At 41.4% G+C, this 14,739-nt stretch overlaps 1 protein-coding gene across 1 annotated transcript; it reads right to left on the reverse strand.

Annotated features, from left to right (window-relative positions):
* Nucleotides 1-490: 490 nt before the first annotated feature.
* On the reverse strand, nucleotides 491-13,253 carry GJA10 (gap junction protein alpha 10). Its single transcript, XM_069852513.1, has 4 exons — nucleotides 13,115-13,253; nucleotides 8,248-9,455; nucleotides 1,305-1,363; nucleotides 491-534 (listed from the first exon to the last, which is right to left on the reverse strand). Exons 2-4 carry the CDS (start codon nucleotides 9,437-9,439, stop codon nucleotides 517-519), a joined length of 1,269 nt encoding a protein of 422 aa, XP_069708614.1. The 5' UTR covers nucleotides 9,440-9,455; nucleotides 13,115-13,253; the 3' UTR covers nucleotides 491-516.
* Nucleotides 13,254-14,739: the final 1,486 nt, after the last annotated feature.

The raw sequence follows: 14,739 nt of genomic DNA on the forward strand, positions 1-14,739 counted from the left end.
TGTTTCTCCATCCCTAATCAGTTGTTGCTGTCACTTAATGGGCACCATCTTAAGTATTTCCTTTTTTTGCCTTAAAATACTAAACAAATGCACAGCAAACTGTCAATGTAGTGAGGCAGAATATGAATGTAAATCATGCACTAGAGAAAAAACACTGTAATCTCAAGCAACCTTGACTCTTTTTTTTTTTTTCCCTGCTTTCTGCTAGCTTTGCCTTAGAGTTGTCAAGCCATAGAGGATTATGCACAGGGAAACTGGCACAGCAAAGGAGCTTGTTCCAAGCATTGCTTCCCATCGAAGTGATAACAAATGCAGCCGTTATAAGCTTGTCAGATAAAAGCAGCCCAAAGCATGTGGCCAGAAACAGGGTCAGGGACAGTCAGAGAAAGTCACTTTATTTTCCAGACACACAAGTGGAAGTACTGATTTCTTGGGCTCCTTACCAGAAATCCAACCCTCTAGAGCTAGTCTGTCCTAGCAAAGTGAAAATGTGCTCTTTTTGGCCTTGCTTATTTTTCAGTTCCCCTTTATGAACTAAAGAGAGAGAGAAAGGAGTAAGACTTTCGTGAACCTGAGGTGGTATCTTGCAGATCTTCTTGAACAGCAAACTGAAGAAAAGCACAGATGTTTTGCACTTAAAATAAATTGCTTGGATTTACTTAGTTTCAATTTTGAAGCTGAAAGTACTAGCTATGAAGATGCTACTTTAGCATGGAAAGTCTCTATCAGAGCTTGGGGGCTGCATTAACACAGGCAGGTGAACAGCAGCGTGTTCTTCAGCTGGTTTGGTTTTTTTACTCTCTCTCAAATTCTCTGTCCTTTCAGATTCCTTGAGTGTGTCTCCATCTTTTATTCATTGGCTGCTGAAGCCGGGGAGATAGAGGCCACATAGCCTTCCAAGTTACTTGCAATCAAACTAACCCTTTCTTGTAGGTGCCTTGGGTCCTCCGCTGCCTTGTCGGTCTATGGATCGGGCTGGCTACAGATGTGAATGCTACTAGCATGCACAACAAGTTGTACATCCCAAAACTAAAGCCATTTCTGCAGCAGCAGCACACACTGACCAGATCAGGCTCAGTCTGCACGAGAAAAATCTGGATTTGTGGAGCAAACCACCCATTAACACCAGTAATCAGAGTACAGTATGGTTGGGGCTGATGTAAGATAGAGGAAGAAAGTGCTTGCTTTCTTAAACTATATTATGGATTTAACGTTATAGCAATAGTGGAGGGCAACATATAGCAACAGATAATCTGCTTTTTATCTTTCTGTTGAAGGTGGCTTGTGCTCAATTCTTAATTTACCTCTTCTCCTCGGAAAGTCATTACTTTTTCATAATAGATGATAGTTCTAGAAGCATGCTCTGAAAGATAACAAGAGAAACAAAAGATGAAGCTGAACTGGCTTAAAGGAGAAAAAAGAAATGTTATCATAGTTATTAACCCATGTTCTAGTGCATCATATTTGGGAAGGTGGGTATCTGGTGTTTACTTGACAACATACGTACCTTGTAGGGCTTTGTTCAGCGCTAAGGGGAGGGTGGGGAAAAGGGGAACACCTTAGTTTCGGATCAAAATAAACACATTAATCCCTGAAGTAATTTACTTGAAATCAGTGGACCCATCCTAAAGGCCTTGCTTTACACATTAAGGGGTTTTGTGTATTTTTGGTTTGCTTTAGAACCATAAAAAATTGGACTCAGTCAGGAGAGTTTCACATTCTAAAATCCAGCTTATCTGTTTGTTGCTGCACAAACCTTCAGAGAGGTTCATTAGTTGTTCATTAGTTGCTGCTGATCCCCAAAGTTTAGCTGTGTTTGTGCAGTTGCTGAATGGTTACCTCTGGGTGACCAAATAGCTTTTGCAGGATAACTATCTGTCATCACCACAAGCTTTTCCTGTGTGCTCTGGGGCAGAATAAAATACAACTATTGCCTAATTTAATTTATATTTTTTAAATAGTTGTTTGCATAGAATATCTGTACAAAACCAGCAGTAGCTACCAGCAGGTGTAAATGATTATGACCTTTAATGATTCTCAGATATCCTAGAGGAACAGAGGGTTTTACCAGTCCCTCACCCCACATGTAGATTCTCCTGGTGGAGTTCAGCTGTCTAAAAAAACTTCTCCACAATTATTAGGCTTGATATTTCAATGTACTGTCACTCTTATCAAACTGTTCCCAGCCCCAGGTGTGAAAGCAGGTGAGCAGATAGTTAAATGAGCTGATATTTATTCCTCAAGTGTTGTTGAAAGGGTGAAAGTGTTTTGGAGAAGACTGCAAGCATTCAGGCTGAATAGGAGTTCTCTCTTTAATATCCTGCTCACTATGGAGTATTTTCCCACTGGGTAAAAAGCCCAAAGCTGAATGGAGAATTGAGGCATAGAAAAAGAATTGAATGATACAGAGGAATTTAAAAAAGCAATGCAGTGAGGGAAAACAGAGCCAGTGAATCGTAAAATTTCTCCAACTATGGGGGCCAGGATTTCAGGCCTAGAGAGTTTCTTTGCTACAAGTTAATACAATCAGTAGCCCCATCTCAGTCCAGCGCTGTAAGCTGAGAGTATATCAGCTTTACCAGCTACTTCAGTATCAGCTTTAACCCCTTTCGTTCACCATGAGGAGTCGGCCTTGCTTTTAAAGACAAATTGATTAGTTTGAAGCAAAAAAATAGATTTCGAGAAATAACATTGCGAGCATAAGCTCCCTAGAGGACAGGGTGGGCTAAAGATAAGGAATGGACATCAGGGTGATGAAAACTCAGCAGTTCTTGAAAAACAAGCATCTGAAGTTGAGTGCCTAAAATCTAAAATGCTAATTCTTTCTGAAAACCTCAGTCTAGTACTTTTGGTTTCCCAGGAGAGCAAGTTAGCTAAAATATTGCTAAGAATATTGTGAATCTTCTAATGACTTCCAATTTTGGTTTTGAGATTCCAGGAACTTATCTTGGCTCAATGAAAAAACACAACCATTGCATAACATCAAGGCTCCCCATCTTCTTCTATCCTTGGCTGCTCTAGCAAGAGAACTAGCACAGTAGTACTCTCAATGCAGGTTCAGGCTTGGGGTCACATAAATGTGATGATAACCTAGTTCCAAAGCACCTGACAGATGATGCCTTTGTAAGAAGCATTGCCGGTCTGGTCTAAATACTCCCAATCCCCATTAACCAAATAGAAACTCACAGGTTTTAGAGCACACCTTAGATTTCTTTAGAAAATGATTATATGTAGGCCAAAAAGAACTGCTGCTGGATGTGCTCAGGTAACACGCAACTGGAGTTTTCTGCTTGAGAAAGGCAAGGAGAGACATGGCTAGCGAAAGACTTCAAATACAGCTAGCAATGAAATATCACACAATCTCCAGCTTTTGTAGAAGTATTTGCTTTCAGCTGTTGAATTGTGCTGACCCTGTGACACCCTGACCACCAGGCTGTGGCCATGCTCAGCTGAGCTTTCAGGTGCTCTGCAATTTTTCCTTTGGTTTGTAGAAAATGGCTGGTTCATTGCTGCAAAAGATGACTTTGGAAGCAAAGCTCTCTCCCTCTCTAATTGTTAATCTCTTATTTTCACCTCCCCGGAGAAAAAGAGAGTGATTTGATGGTCCTAATGACTTCACACAGCCTTGCACACATCAGGCAGTGAGACAATACTCCTTAGTGCAATGCTCTGAGAGCTTGGTTCCTATTATATGCTGTAATTTCTGGCCTGCCTGTTTTCAAGAGACCCAAGACTGTACCTGTACTAGATATATACTGACCTCTGACTGGATCAGTCTATTAATTTTATCAGACATAAGGATGTGTCATGCACTGGTCAGGGGTCTGACTGGTGCAAATTATGGTTTGGTGAGGGGTGGGGGTGTCTCATAATGTCATTCACGTACAGTCCTCTAAGGATTACTTGTCTAAGGGAGGCTGTCATCCTATGAGCATGCAGAAGATGCCTCTTTGCTCCATCGCTGTATCTCTCCTTAATTAAAAGTTAAAATGTGCAAGAGATGCAAAACTTGGGGTGTTTTGTGTGTATGTGCATACCCACAATACCTCTTAGAAGATAAGATACCATATATTCACTAAGATGTATCCTCTAAGTCAGCCTTGGAAATTATTAGTCTGGAGACAGTTATCTGCCGACAAATTGTTTGCTATCACTTCAAAGCACACTGTCTGCAAGGTTTGGAGGCTTGTAGACAGCCTGTTTTCAGCTTTACACAGATGCTGAATTTCCCTGACAATGTAGACTATGGTAACATAATTTATCTGAAGTCTCCACTGAGTTGAGATTAGCTCACCTGTACAGTCAGTGATGCTCTTGTCATTGTGTTTAGGTGGACTGCAATCATTTTGAAATTACTCTCATGTCATGCAGTGACTTTCTCCTCCTGTGCATTGCCATGTGCTTTCCCTGATGAAATGAAAGCCCAGTTTTGGTGGTCTGTCCTCAGAACCTAATAAATCTAAAGTTTGACCAGCAGTGGCTGAAGGAAAAGATACTTTCCTCAGTGAATCAGAGCCTCTCAAGAAGCCTTTAGCCTAATAAGTCTTTCAAGATTTCTGACTCTCTCATTTTCATTTCTCACTTTGAATAATGGGTAACTTTGGACAATGCAATGACCAAGAAACCTAATAGAGAGTGAGTGGTTTGGATGTGAAACTAAACAGTTGGAATGTAAATATTTTTCCAAGGTTTTACGTCACATTTGGACATGAAATGAAAAAATGGCTCTTCACCTCCACCAATTCCAGATGATGAAGCTTTAAATAGCCTTGTTAGCTTGCATTGTGGCCAAGTATGGTCGGTCCGTACAAAGTTTACCAAAGGGAAGGGCATTTATTCTTTTATAGATATAGCTGGTCTGATTTGAACTGAAGTCTTAAAAGCTGAGGACTCTTCATGCCAAGCATGCGTTTTGTATTCAATATCCTATTGAGCTGTTTCATGAGGGTTTTCAGTGAGGGATTTAATGTGTTCTCTTGTAAGGATCCAAAGTAACCTTTCTGCTGAAGAAGAAGTCCTAAGAGGAATTTCCTGCTCTTTTTGAGGGATGCGCTTTTGTACTTCCTTGGAAGAAAAAAATAACTTGAGTATGACCTGGCCAACTACTATCCACCACCTAGTCTTCCCTGTTTGATCAAAAAAGTGCAATACATTATGAGTGGTAACTTCTACAACACCTAGTTGTCCCTAATAATGATTATTTATCTGTTAGAAACTCGTTTGCTGTGGAAATTGTATTGACAATATGGCTATAAAAAAAAAAAATCTCATCACTGGCTAAAAGTGAAGCATCAATATCTGTACTATTAGATTTGGTTTGTGCTTTCAAAGCCATATCTCACAGGGTGCAGTTGACTTGTACACAGATTCTTGCTTTCTTGCAGTATCAAATGTATATATTTTGTGTAGCTTTGAGATTCTCTTTCAGCTAAGAAAGCTACAGTGATTGTGGGAATTTGCAGTTTTCCTGCTAACTTGGCATGGAGTGTGGGTAATGGGTTTGATTAGAGGTTGCTAGAATGCTTGTTAAGGTATAGAAAGTGGTATATTGAATGCTCCCACTGAGCTAATGCAAAGCATGCTACAGACAAATCCTGGCAGAATGCTATGGATGAAGGGAAAAAGAAAACAATCGAACCAATATGGAATTAAAGATGACTGTTTGGGAAAGTTATCAAAGAAAACTGAAGAACAGTGCTGATTCCACTATGGTTTTGCTCTATTTGGCTATCCAGCTAAGATTAGTAAGATCCAGGTCAGAACAGATTGTATTTTGGCTGTTTATAAAATGTTTGTGTGTGTGGATTCATTGTTATGTTAAGAAATGTCTGTCCTTTCTCTGCATTACTCTTGCAAGTCACCATTAATTAGGCATGGTGGTAGATAATAATTTCTTGTCTTCTCCATTTAAGTACGTTTTTAGACAGTATCACTAATTTTTGAATGCTCCTGTCCCACAAATAAACCTAATCATACATATTTTTCTTTTATCTAAATATTAATACGTTATGATTGTCTCCTGGAAGTCCAGTATAAAAAAAAAAATCAAATCAAATAGGCAGCCTGATCTAGTGTGACATGTCCCTGTCCATGGCAGAGGAGTTGGAACTAGATGATCTTTAAGGTCCTTTTCAACCCAAACTTTTCCATGAAATCAATGCTGAGTGTCTTTGACAACCAAAATTGAATAGTGAATTTAGGAACTGGGAAATACAAACCACTAATGCCTAGATTCGATATTTTTATGATGGAGCAGCACATTTGTGTATTGAAAGTATTCATAAAATGCTGTAGCAGTGCTAGCTGTCGAGTGAATTTGCCAAAATATTGACTTGGTTGTATATAGAAGCCCCTTTACTTTAAAATATCGTGTGCTGTAAGCAGGAAACAACAGGTGGCATACCTACATGAGTCATAATTTAACATGCTAGTACGAGTCCCATCCATAATGATCCCCAAAGGCAGCACGCCAGAAGAGTGCTGCTTTCAAGAGTAGTGACATTGCTTTGCAAACTGAGTATATTTCTCTGCAAGATCTCTCCTGAAAGACAGCATCATTGTCATTAAACACCAGAATCTGCCAGGCAACTTCTGCGTGTTCTTGACAGGGTGTTACTGAAATTCTTTCTTGCTTAATACTTTTTTGCATTTCACCCCTTTAAAGAGCCTTCTCAGCTCAGTATCAAAACCCAGAAGATGAACAGTTTGTGCTCTAGGTCCTCTCCCTGTATTACAAATGGTGAAATGGGAAGTGTTCAAATTGTTTCTAAGTGACAATTTAACACAGCTTATGCTGACTATTTAGTTATTGTAGAAAACATAATGCCATGAAAACTGGAACTCACATTTTTTTGATAAGCAATGGATAAGAGTGCCTTCTGACGCTTACCGCTAAAGATTTGAAGTTTTTGTTCAGTTGGTTGGTTTGTTTATTTTGTATTTAGGAAAAATATATTATTTTAGGAAGTGTAAGAAAAAAAAAGAACAGAATTGATAACTGAGTATAGTGTGAAATAATCTTCTGTTTATAATATTCCCTATAAAAAAAGTATTTGAGGGTATGTTCCCCCAAGCAGTTGTAAAGGTGCTTTTTTATCTTACAGAACAAATACCATGATCTGGGGCAATCGCAATTCAAACTACTTTAAAAAAAAAACCTTGAGTGCAAGCATTATGTCTTATCAACTATGAATGTAAGCAAGCTTAGACAGTGTGGCCAAAGAATGGAACAGTTGCTGAAGATGCAATGCTTTAGTCATTGCCTCTGGCATTGCCATTATTTAGTGTTTTGTATGTAGATCGCCTGATTTGTTTACTGAGCAGTTATTCAACTCAGTGGTCGCCTCTGGGGAAACCTCCTGAAGCTGACAGAAGTTGAACCATGAAACTCAATGCTCTCTGGGTTTCTCTTTCTTAAACTGTAAAGTATGTGGAAGACAAACAAGTTTCCCTAGGGACAGTTCTTGTTGAGTTGATTGGGATGATACCATTAGCATAAAGAAGCTGAGATCCAGTGACTTGGACAGCCTCAGGACTGATTATTCCCTATTGATATTTTGGGATCAAGCATACCACAACTTGGCTTGACCCAGGAGGATGTGAGGCATTGGGGCTGTGTGGTGTCTTGGCTTGTATCAGAAACAGCATGGCCAGCAGGCCCAGGAAGGTTATTCTGCCCCTGTACTCAGCACTGGTGAGACCGAACCCAAATACTGTGTTCACCTCTGGGCCTCTCACCACAAGAAGGATGTTGAGGCTCTGGAGTGAGTCCAGAGAAGAGCAACGAAGCTGGTGAAGTGGCTGGAGAAGCAAGTCTTACAAGGAGAGGCTGAGGGAACTGGGGTTGTTTAATCTGGAGAAGAGGAGGCTGAGGGGAGACCTTACTGCCCTCTAGAACTATCTGAAAGGAAGTTGTGGAGAGGAGGGAGCTGGCCTCTTCTCCCTAGTGAGAGGGGACAGGACAAGGGGCAATGGCCTCAAGCTCCACCAGGGGAGGTCCAGATTGGATATCAGGAAAAAACATTTCACAGAAACGGTCACTTGGCACTGGAACAGGCTGCCCAAGGAGGTGGTTGAATCACCGTCCATGGAGGTGTTTAGAAGATGGGAAGACGAAGTGGTTAGGGACATGGTTTAGTGGCAGATAGGAATGGTTGGACTCGATGATCCAAGAGGTGTTTTCCAACCTGGTGACTCTACGATTCTACTATTCTAGGTCGTGCCCCCGCCTCCCCGCCCAGGCCATACTTGCCATGGACACGCGGCGCCCCGCGGCGGCGGCGGGCGGCGGGCTGCAGGCCGGGCTGCTCTCCTCGAGGCGCTTCCCCTCGGAGCCGGAGCCGGGGCCGGGAGCGGAGCCGGGGCCGGGGTCGGAGCCACCGCGGTGGGAGGCGGCGCTGTCCCCGCCGCTGCCGGCCCTGCTGGCCGTGGGGGCGCGGGAGGGGCCGCTGCCCTTGCGGGAGCCCGCGCCGCCCCGCGCCGCCTCCGAGCTGCTGGAGGAGGGCGGCGGCCGCTGTCCGCGGTGCTGACCGGCGCTGGGCCGGCGCTGTCCGCGGTGCTGAGCCTCGCTGCGGCGGCGCTGTCCGCGGTGCTGATCGGCGCTGGGGCGGCGCTGTCCGCGGTGCTGACGGCCCGGTGGCCCCGCGGGAGGCGGCGGAGGGGCGGCGGGAGCCGGGCAGGCCGGCGGCCCCACGGAGCTCTTCTTGGAGCCATAGAGGCTCTTCTGGATCTTCTTGAGGCCCAGGTGGGCGATTTCTAGGATGTTGAGGAACAGGGAGACCGCGGCGATGCTGTTCATGAAAACCATAAAGATGGTCTTCTCTGTGGGTCGGGACACAAAACAATCCACTGTGTTAGGGCAAGGGGGCCGAGTGCATTTGTAAAGGGGGGACATGTGAAACCCGTATAAAAGATACTGACCTATCATAAAGCCCACTTCAACCACCGACCGGGTGAGGATATGCAGGACATAGGTGCGCAGCAGGGACCCCCTCAGGGGGGCTTTATTCACTTTTCTCTGTTCCTCCAGCTTACGCAGTTCCCTCTCCGCTCTCCTGTGTTCCTCAGGCAGGGGCTCTAGATCTTCTAGCTGGGCCCGCAGGTGGGCTTTTCTCTTCTGTCGCTCTTTCTCGAGAGCCCTTAACCTGTAGAGTGCATGGCCCATGTAAACTAGAGACGGAGAAGAGACAAATATGATCTGCAGTACCCAGTATCTGATCAAAGAGATGGGGAAGGCTTTGTCATAACAGATATTGCTGCAGCCGGGTTGTTCCGTGTTGCAGATGAATTCAGACTGCTCATCATCCCAGACATCTTCAGCAGCCACTCCCAGCACCAACATTCGGAATATAAACAGGATAGTGAGCCAGATCTTGCCAACTATGGTGGAGTGGATGTGCACTTCTTCAAGGATGCTGCCCAACAGGTTCCAGTCCCCCATGGTCAGGAGTTCATATCTGAAATACAAATATATCTGTATATGTGTGTATATATATTGATTCAATACTGGATTCAATTTTTAGTATTTTGCTTTAAATACTGATCTTTCATACACATTTTTGTGATAGCAGGAGAGCTCCTAGAAGTTCTTTTCTGCTTAAGGGGTCTTTAAATGATGGCAGACTTTATGGTTACTGGTGAAAGATGCAAATGTGTGATTATTTTAAGCTTAAGAGAGACTGATTTCAGCTGTAAGCCACAGTACTTCTTAACTGCCTACAGTTTTACACTATTTTCTTCCCACTCGGAAAGAAGACAATTTTTTTTTTCACTTTGCAAATTCTTTGCCAGCTATGGTTTAATTCTACACCCACTCCATTCTACTGTCTGTGTTTTTGCCTAGTTTTGTGTGAAGAACAGCTAGAATAATATCTAATTCTCATTACTTTGTTTTCGGGGTTGTTTTGGTTTTTTTGATAAAATTCTGAGAAGCATCTTATAGCTGTGGCTGAAAAGTGTTTTATTTTGTGCCCCAAGGTAGCAGCATTATTAGTGTCATCTATCCAAGATTTTCTCATCTACCAGGCTAACAATCCACAACTTTCTCCCTTGCATTCATAAAACTATAAATACACAGCTAATTCACACATATCTGTATGTTTTGTATATGTTGTACAAGGAGGTTGTAGCAAGGTGGACGTTGGTCTTTTCTCCCAAGTAACAAGTGACAGGATGAGAGGAAATGAAGTCAAGTTGTGCCAATGGTGGTTTAGACTAGATATTAGGAAAAATTTTCTGAAAGAGTGGTGAGGCATTGGAACAGGCTGCCCAGGAAGTGGTGGAGTCACCATCCCTGAAGTTGTTAAAAAACTGAGTAGATGTGACACTTTGGGACATAGTTTACTGGGCACGGTGGTGTTGGGCTTACGGTTGGACTTGATGATCCTAGAAGCCTTTTCCAACCTTAATGATTCTATGTTTCTCTGTGTAATTAGTCTCAGTTTTAGGAAAATGTTAATAAATTAAGAGTGATTCTAGGATTAATATCTTTAATTTGGTGCATTTAAAGTCTTAGCAAATCCCCAAGGTTTTGCTTTAATTATAAATTTCCGTAAGAGATAAATAAACCAGGTATTACATAGTGGAGGTTTTTAGCTGTGAGTGTGAAACAATCTTTTTAACTACCTCTTTCCCAGAGGCTCTTTTATTCACCAGGAAATTGTTGTAGATTCTGCTACTAGATGCTTGATTTCCAAGCTGCTTCTCTGGAAACTATTCAGGAGCTTCAGGTAATGTGTGGAACTGAAGTATAAAGTATCATTATCTGATTACAGATATTAAGGTATTATTATCTGGTTACTTGTGAATCCACCGCACATCCAGTATCGTGTCCCTGGAATTCTATCTGTTAATATGGTAACAAAATACTGAAAACTACTAAGATTGTGTCTACTTCAGGGTTCACAATTTCATTTTTCATGCTATTCTACTTTCAAAACTTCCTAGATTCCAACCTTCAGTGAAGTGCAGTTCTTAAGTTTTTTTTAAGAGTGGCTGGTGGCAGTACCCAAAATCTTACACAGTTTTAATTAATAGCACAGCTGTGTAATATCACCATTATCTGTATAACTTGGTTATGGTTTATGATATGGTCCCCCACAGCAGGATTCTGCTTGGAGACTGTATTTATCCATGCTGAAAGTAAAGACTTCAGTTGTAATTAACAGTGCAGTCATTCTCTACATAGGCATCCTACATACTTCATCATTACATTTCTGTTTGGGGTTTTTTTTCCTGCAAATTTGAATCTACACAATGAATTTCCTTTTTTGGTATGGGGAAGTGGTTGAGGAAACCTAGCCAGCCAAACAGCTTCCTAGGTGCTTTGGTGCACCTCGTATAACTTCTTTCCCTACACTCTCCCTGTCATGTATTCCATTGAAATAAGATACATTTTTTAAAAAGTCAGCAAGAATGATTGTAGACTATTTTCCTCCTCTTTAAAGAACGATGTCAGATCTTTCTTCTGACTTCATATGGCTTTTCTTTTCAGAGCCAATATCAAATTGCTGCAACTTCATATGTTGGGTGGCTGTAAAGATGTTCATATGTTGAAATGTTTACAGGAAAATGTTACATCTCAAGTCAACAATATTGAATCTGTTTTTCTGAGCTTCAAAGTGCAGATACAGAATAGTTCACCTTCAGTATAGTGAGAAGGAGAATATTACATAGAGCAAGCTCCCAAACCAGGAGTAATCAGGAGGCCAGGTACAAGTGGGTGATGCTGTTTGCTCTCTACCACTTCCCAGGAAAGGTGACTGAATGGCAGGAATGCAACAGTTAAGCAAAGGAGTTCTGGGTATATTTGCTGTCTTGTGAATGGCAGATCTCTCACTGGAATTGACAGACTGATAAAAAAAAACAACACCCCAAACCCAAAAAAACGCAACAAAAAACCAACTTTTTTGGGGGTTTGTAACTGCAGATTGTAACTGCAGGAATAAAAGGGAAAGGAGACATATTTTAATCCTGAAGTGAAAAGATAGCATTCCTCTAGCAGTAGGAATTATCATTGCCCATTTTGGAACAGAAGGTGAATGTAATGATTTGAGGTAAGAGAGGACAACAAGAGGACTGTGTGTATAGATACATATGTAGGAGTATCTCTCTCTCTATATATATATATAACTCTGGCTCTGTAGATGTGTTTTGTTTCTTACACCGTTTCCACCAGTATTTAAACAACCCTGTCCTCATCTTTCCTTTATAATGACCATCAGGGGACAGTAATTATAAGGGTGGTATAATTCCACTCTCTAAGGGAGCTTATTGTACCAAAACACTTTCCCTCAAATCAGCACTAGTGGAACTGCAGTATGAATGTCGACACAATGAACATTGTGTATGAAGCAAAGAACTTACCTCGAGCCACGAAAACCAGAATTTCTAAGAAATCACCCAAAACTACTTGACAAACTTGTCATAGCAATGTGCTTCCAATTTTTCCTTCTTTCCTCTCCCTAGTATTACTTGAGTTCTGTGTATTTCAGTTTACTGTGAGAGTTTAATCTCAAATATATTTTTTTATTCATATACCAATATAATATAATATAATATAATATAATATAATATAATATAATATAATATAATATAATATAATATAATATAATATAATATAATATAATATAATATAAATAATTATTTCCAGTCTATCAGCGTACTAGAAATTCTAGCTTACTGGCCTCATATGCCATTTTCAGTATAGATTGAACATGCCTGAGACATTTCTTCTTTTACCATCTGACTACCTTTGTGTCTGTCCAAACGTTTTTATATGCTTATTCCAAACAATGAAAAAAATCATGCATGTGATCAGTTAGCTCCAGATCGAAATCCATCATTTCTCTTGGAGGGAGATTTTTTATTTCTTTTTTTTCTTACTTCTCTATTTTAAAGTTAATTTGATAATCAACCACTATTTGAATCACTTCTATATTAAATTCATGCCAGGTTTTCATTAGCTGTAATTTGAAAAAGCAGGGTTAAATCTTTAATTTTTTGACAGAAGAAGTTAAATGCCAAAATACAAATACTCCTTGGTTTTATTCACCTTGCTTTGAGTCAAACAGGGATCTGCCTGCTCCCTAGGAAGAACTATTTTTCTGCTGCTTACCTCAGGAGAAATCCCGTGGTTAGTCTGTCTTAGAGCATTGCAGAAGGAACACGCAGCGCTGCCGATTGCCATAGCTGAGACACCTTCCTTCGACACTGCTAGGACATAATTTTTTCGTTTTTTATCCAAGAGCCAAAGCATAGATGTGGTCCACTGAGCAGACTCCTCGGTTCTTTGTAGCTGGATACCAAGATCACTCAGTCTAAACTATCTGTGCATGGTTTAAAAATCATCAGATGATAGGATGGTGCCTCTAGCCAAAATTATCATGCGATTATTTCAGTCGGTGGCATCTAACAAAGCCATTCCCTCAAGGCTCAATCTGTACGGCAACAGTTTGCAATGACCCTGTGCCTTATTTTAGTTGGTTCTTCAAACCTTACACCCCTACCCATCTACCAAATAAAATTTTATTTTGTACAATGGCTAAATAGGCAGCCTTTACAGTATGATAGATTCTTGCATTTTCTTTACATTCCATTAGTTTCGCTTTGGATCGATGTCCAAGGATCGATCGGTCACGTCCGATTTCATACTCTGTTGCCTTGTGAGTTAATTTAGGATGTATTAGACTGAGTCTTTGAAAATGGAGGCCACAGAAACAAGAGACTCAAGTCATCAGTTAGAAATGCAGGCTTTTGGTACAGTCATGTTTCTTCAGCTGGGTTAAAAGAATCAACCTCAAACCCATTCAGAACTGGTATCTGTGAGAGAAAAGCTTTAAAAAAGGAAGGCAAGTTGCCAAAATGGGATTTTGTGAGAAATTAGGGCTACCAGAGGTGATAATATCAGCTTCTGCTGCCTAGTACTGTCCAGACTTACTTTTTATGGAAATTTCAGATACTCATTTTTCCCTCTTGCTCCAGAACTTCTGGCTATTTTCTTCCATCTGTAAGGTGTGTGAATTCCGCTTCAAGGTTTTTCCCCTGAAGATACTCCCGGTAATCAGTGACCAGATCTCAAAAGACTCTGGCACCACCTCTTCTTTGGGATTATTTCAGATTTATGTACCAGTGCATCCTTCTCCCCTACACGAGCTTGTCTCCCTGGAAGTCCAGTTTAAATATGTATTCAGAGCCTTGCCCTGCAGCAGCCGAGGTGGCTACAGCCTGTTTCCTCCAGCCTCAGTCTAATGCAACCAATGTATGGTCTACACATACACTACAAATGCTTTAAGGGCAATAGTGCTACACTTCCCATTCCTCAAAAAGGTGTTAATACTCACGCAAACTGCCCCCACCTCCATGGGCCTTTCTTATCCATATTCTCATGCTCTCACATTCACCCTCAAGCTCACGTATTCTCATGTACCTGTCACTGCTATTTTATTTTCACGTCTCTTCTTTCCATATTTGGTCACAAAGTCCCTCAGGCTTCACCTTGTTGCTTCAGCTGACTTAGAGCCTCTACTCTGGCCTGGGTGCCCTTTGCTGCCTCACCAGATGGTGTTTTGACCTGATGTCTCCAGTAGCTTCCACAGCTCCCGAGGGTTTCTCAGCACACTTTTCAGCTCTGCTTGCTGTAAACACTTTAGAACTGGGCAAGAGCTGCAGCACCTGTGATTTATTCATCCTGTTGGAGAACATGCTTTGTAGCTCACCGCTTGTTTGTGGCCCAGCACGCTC

This window comes from Phaenicophaeus curvirostris, chromosome 2 (assembly GCF_032191515.1).
Source record: "Phaenicophaeus curvirostris isolate KB17595 chromosome 2, BPBGC_Pcur_1.0, whole genome shotgun sequence".
In the NCBI taxonomy this organism is placed as follows: domain Eukaryota; kingdom Metazoa; phylum Chordata; class Aves; order Cuculiformes; family Cuculidae; genus Phaenicophaeus; species Phaenicophaeus curvirostris.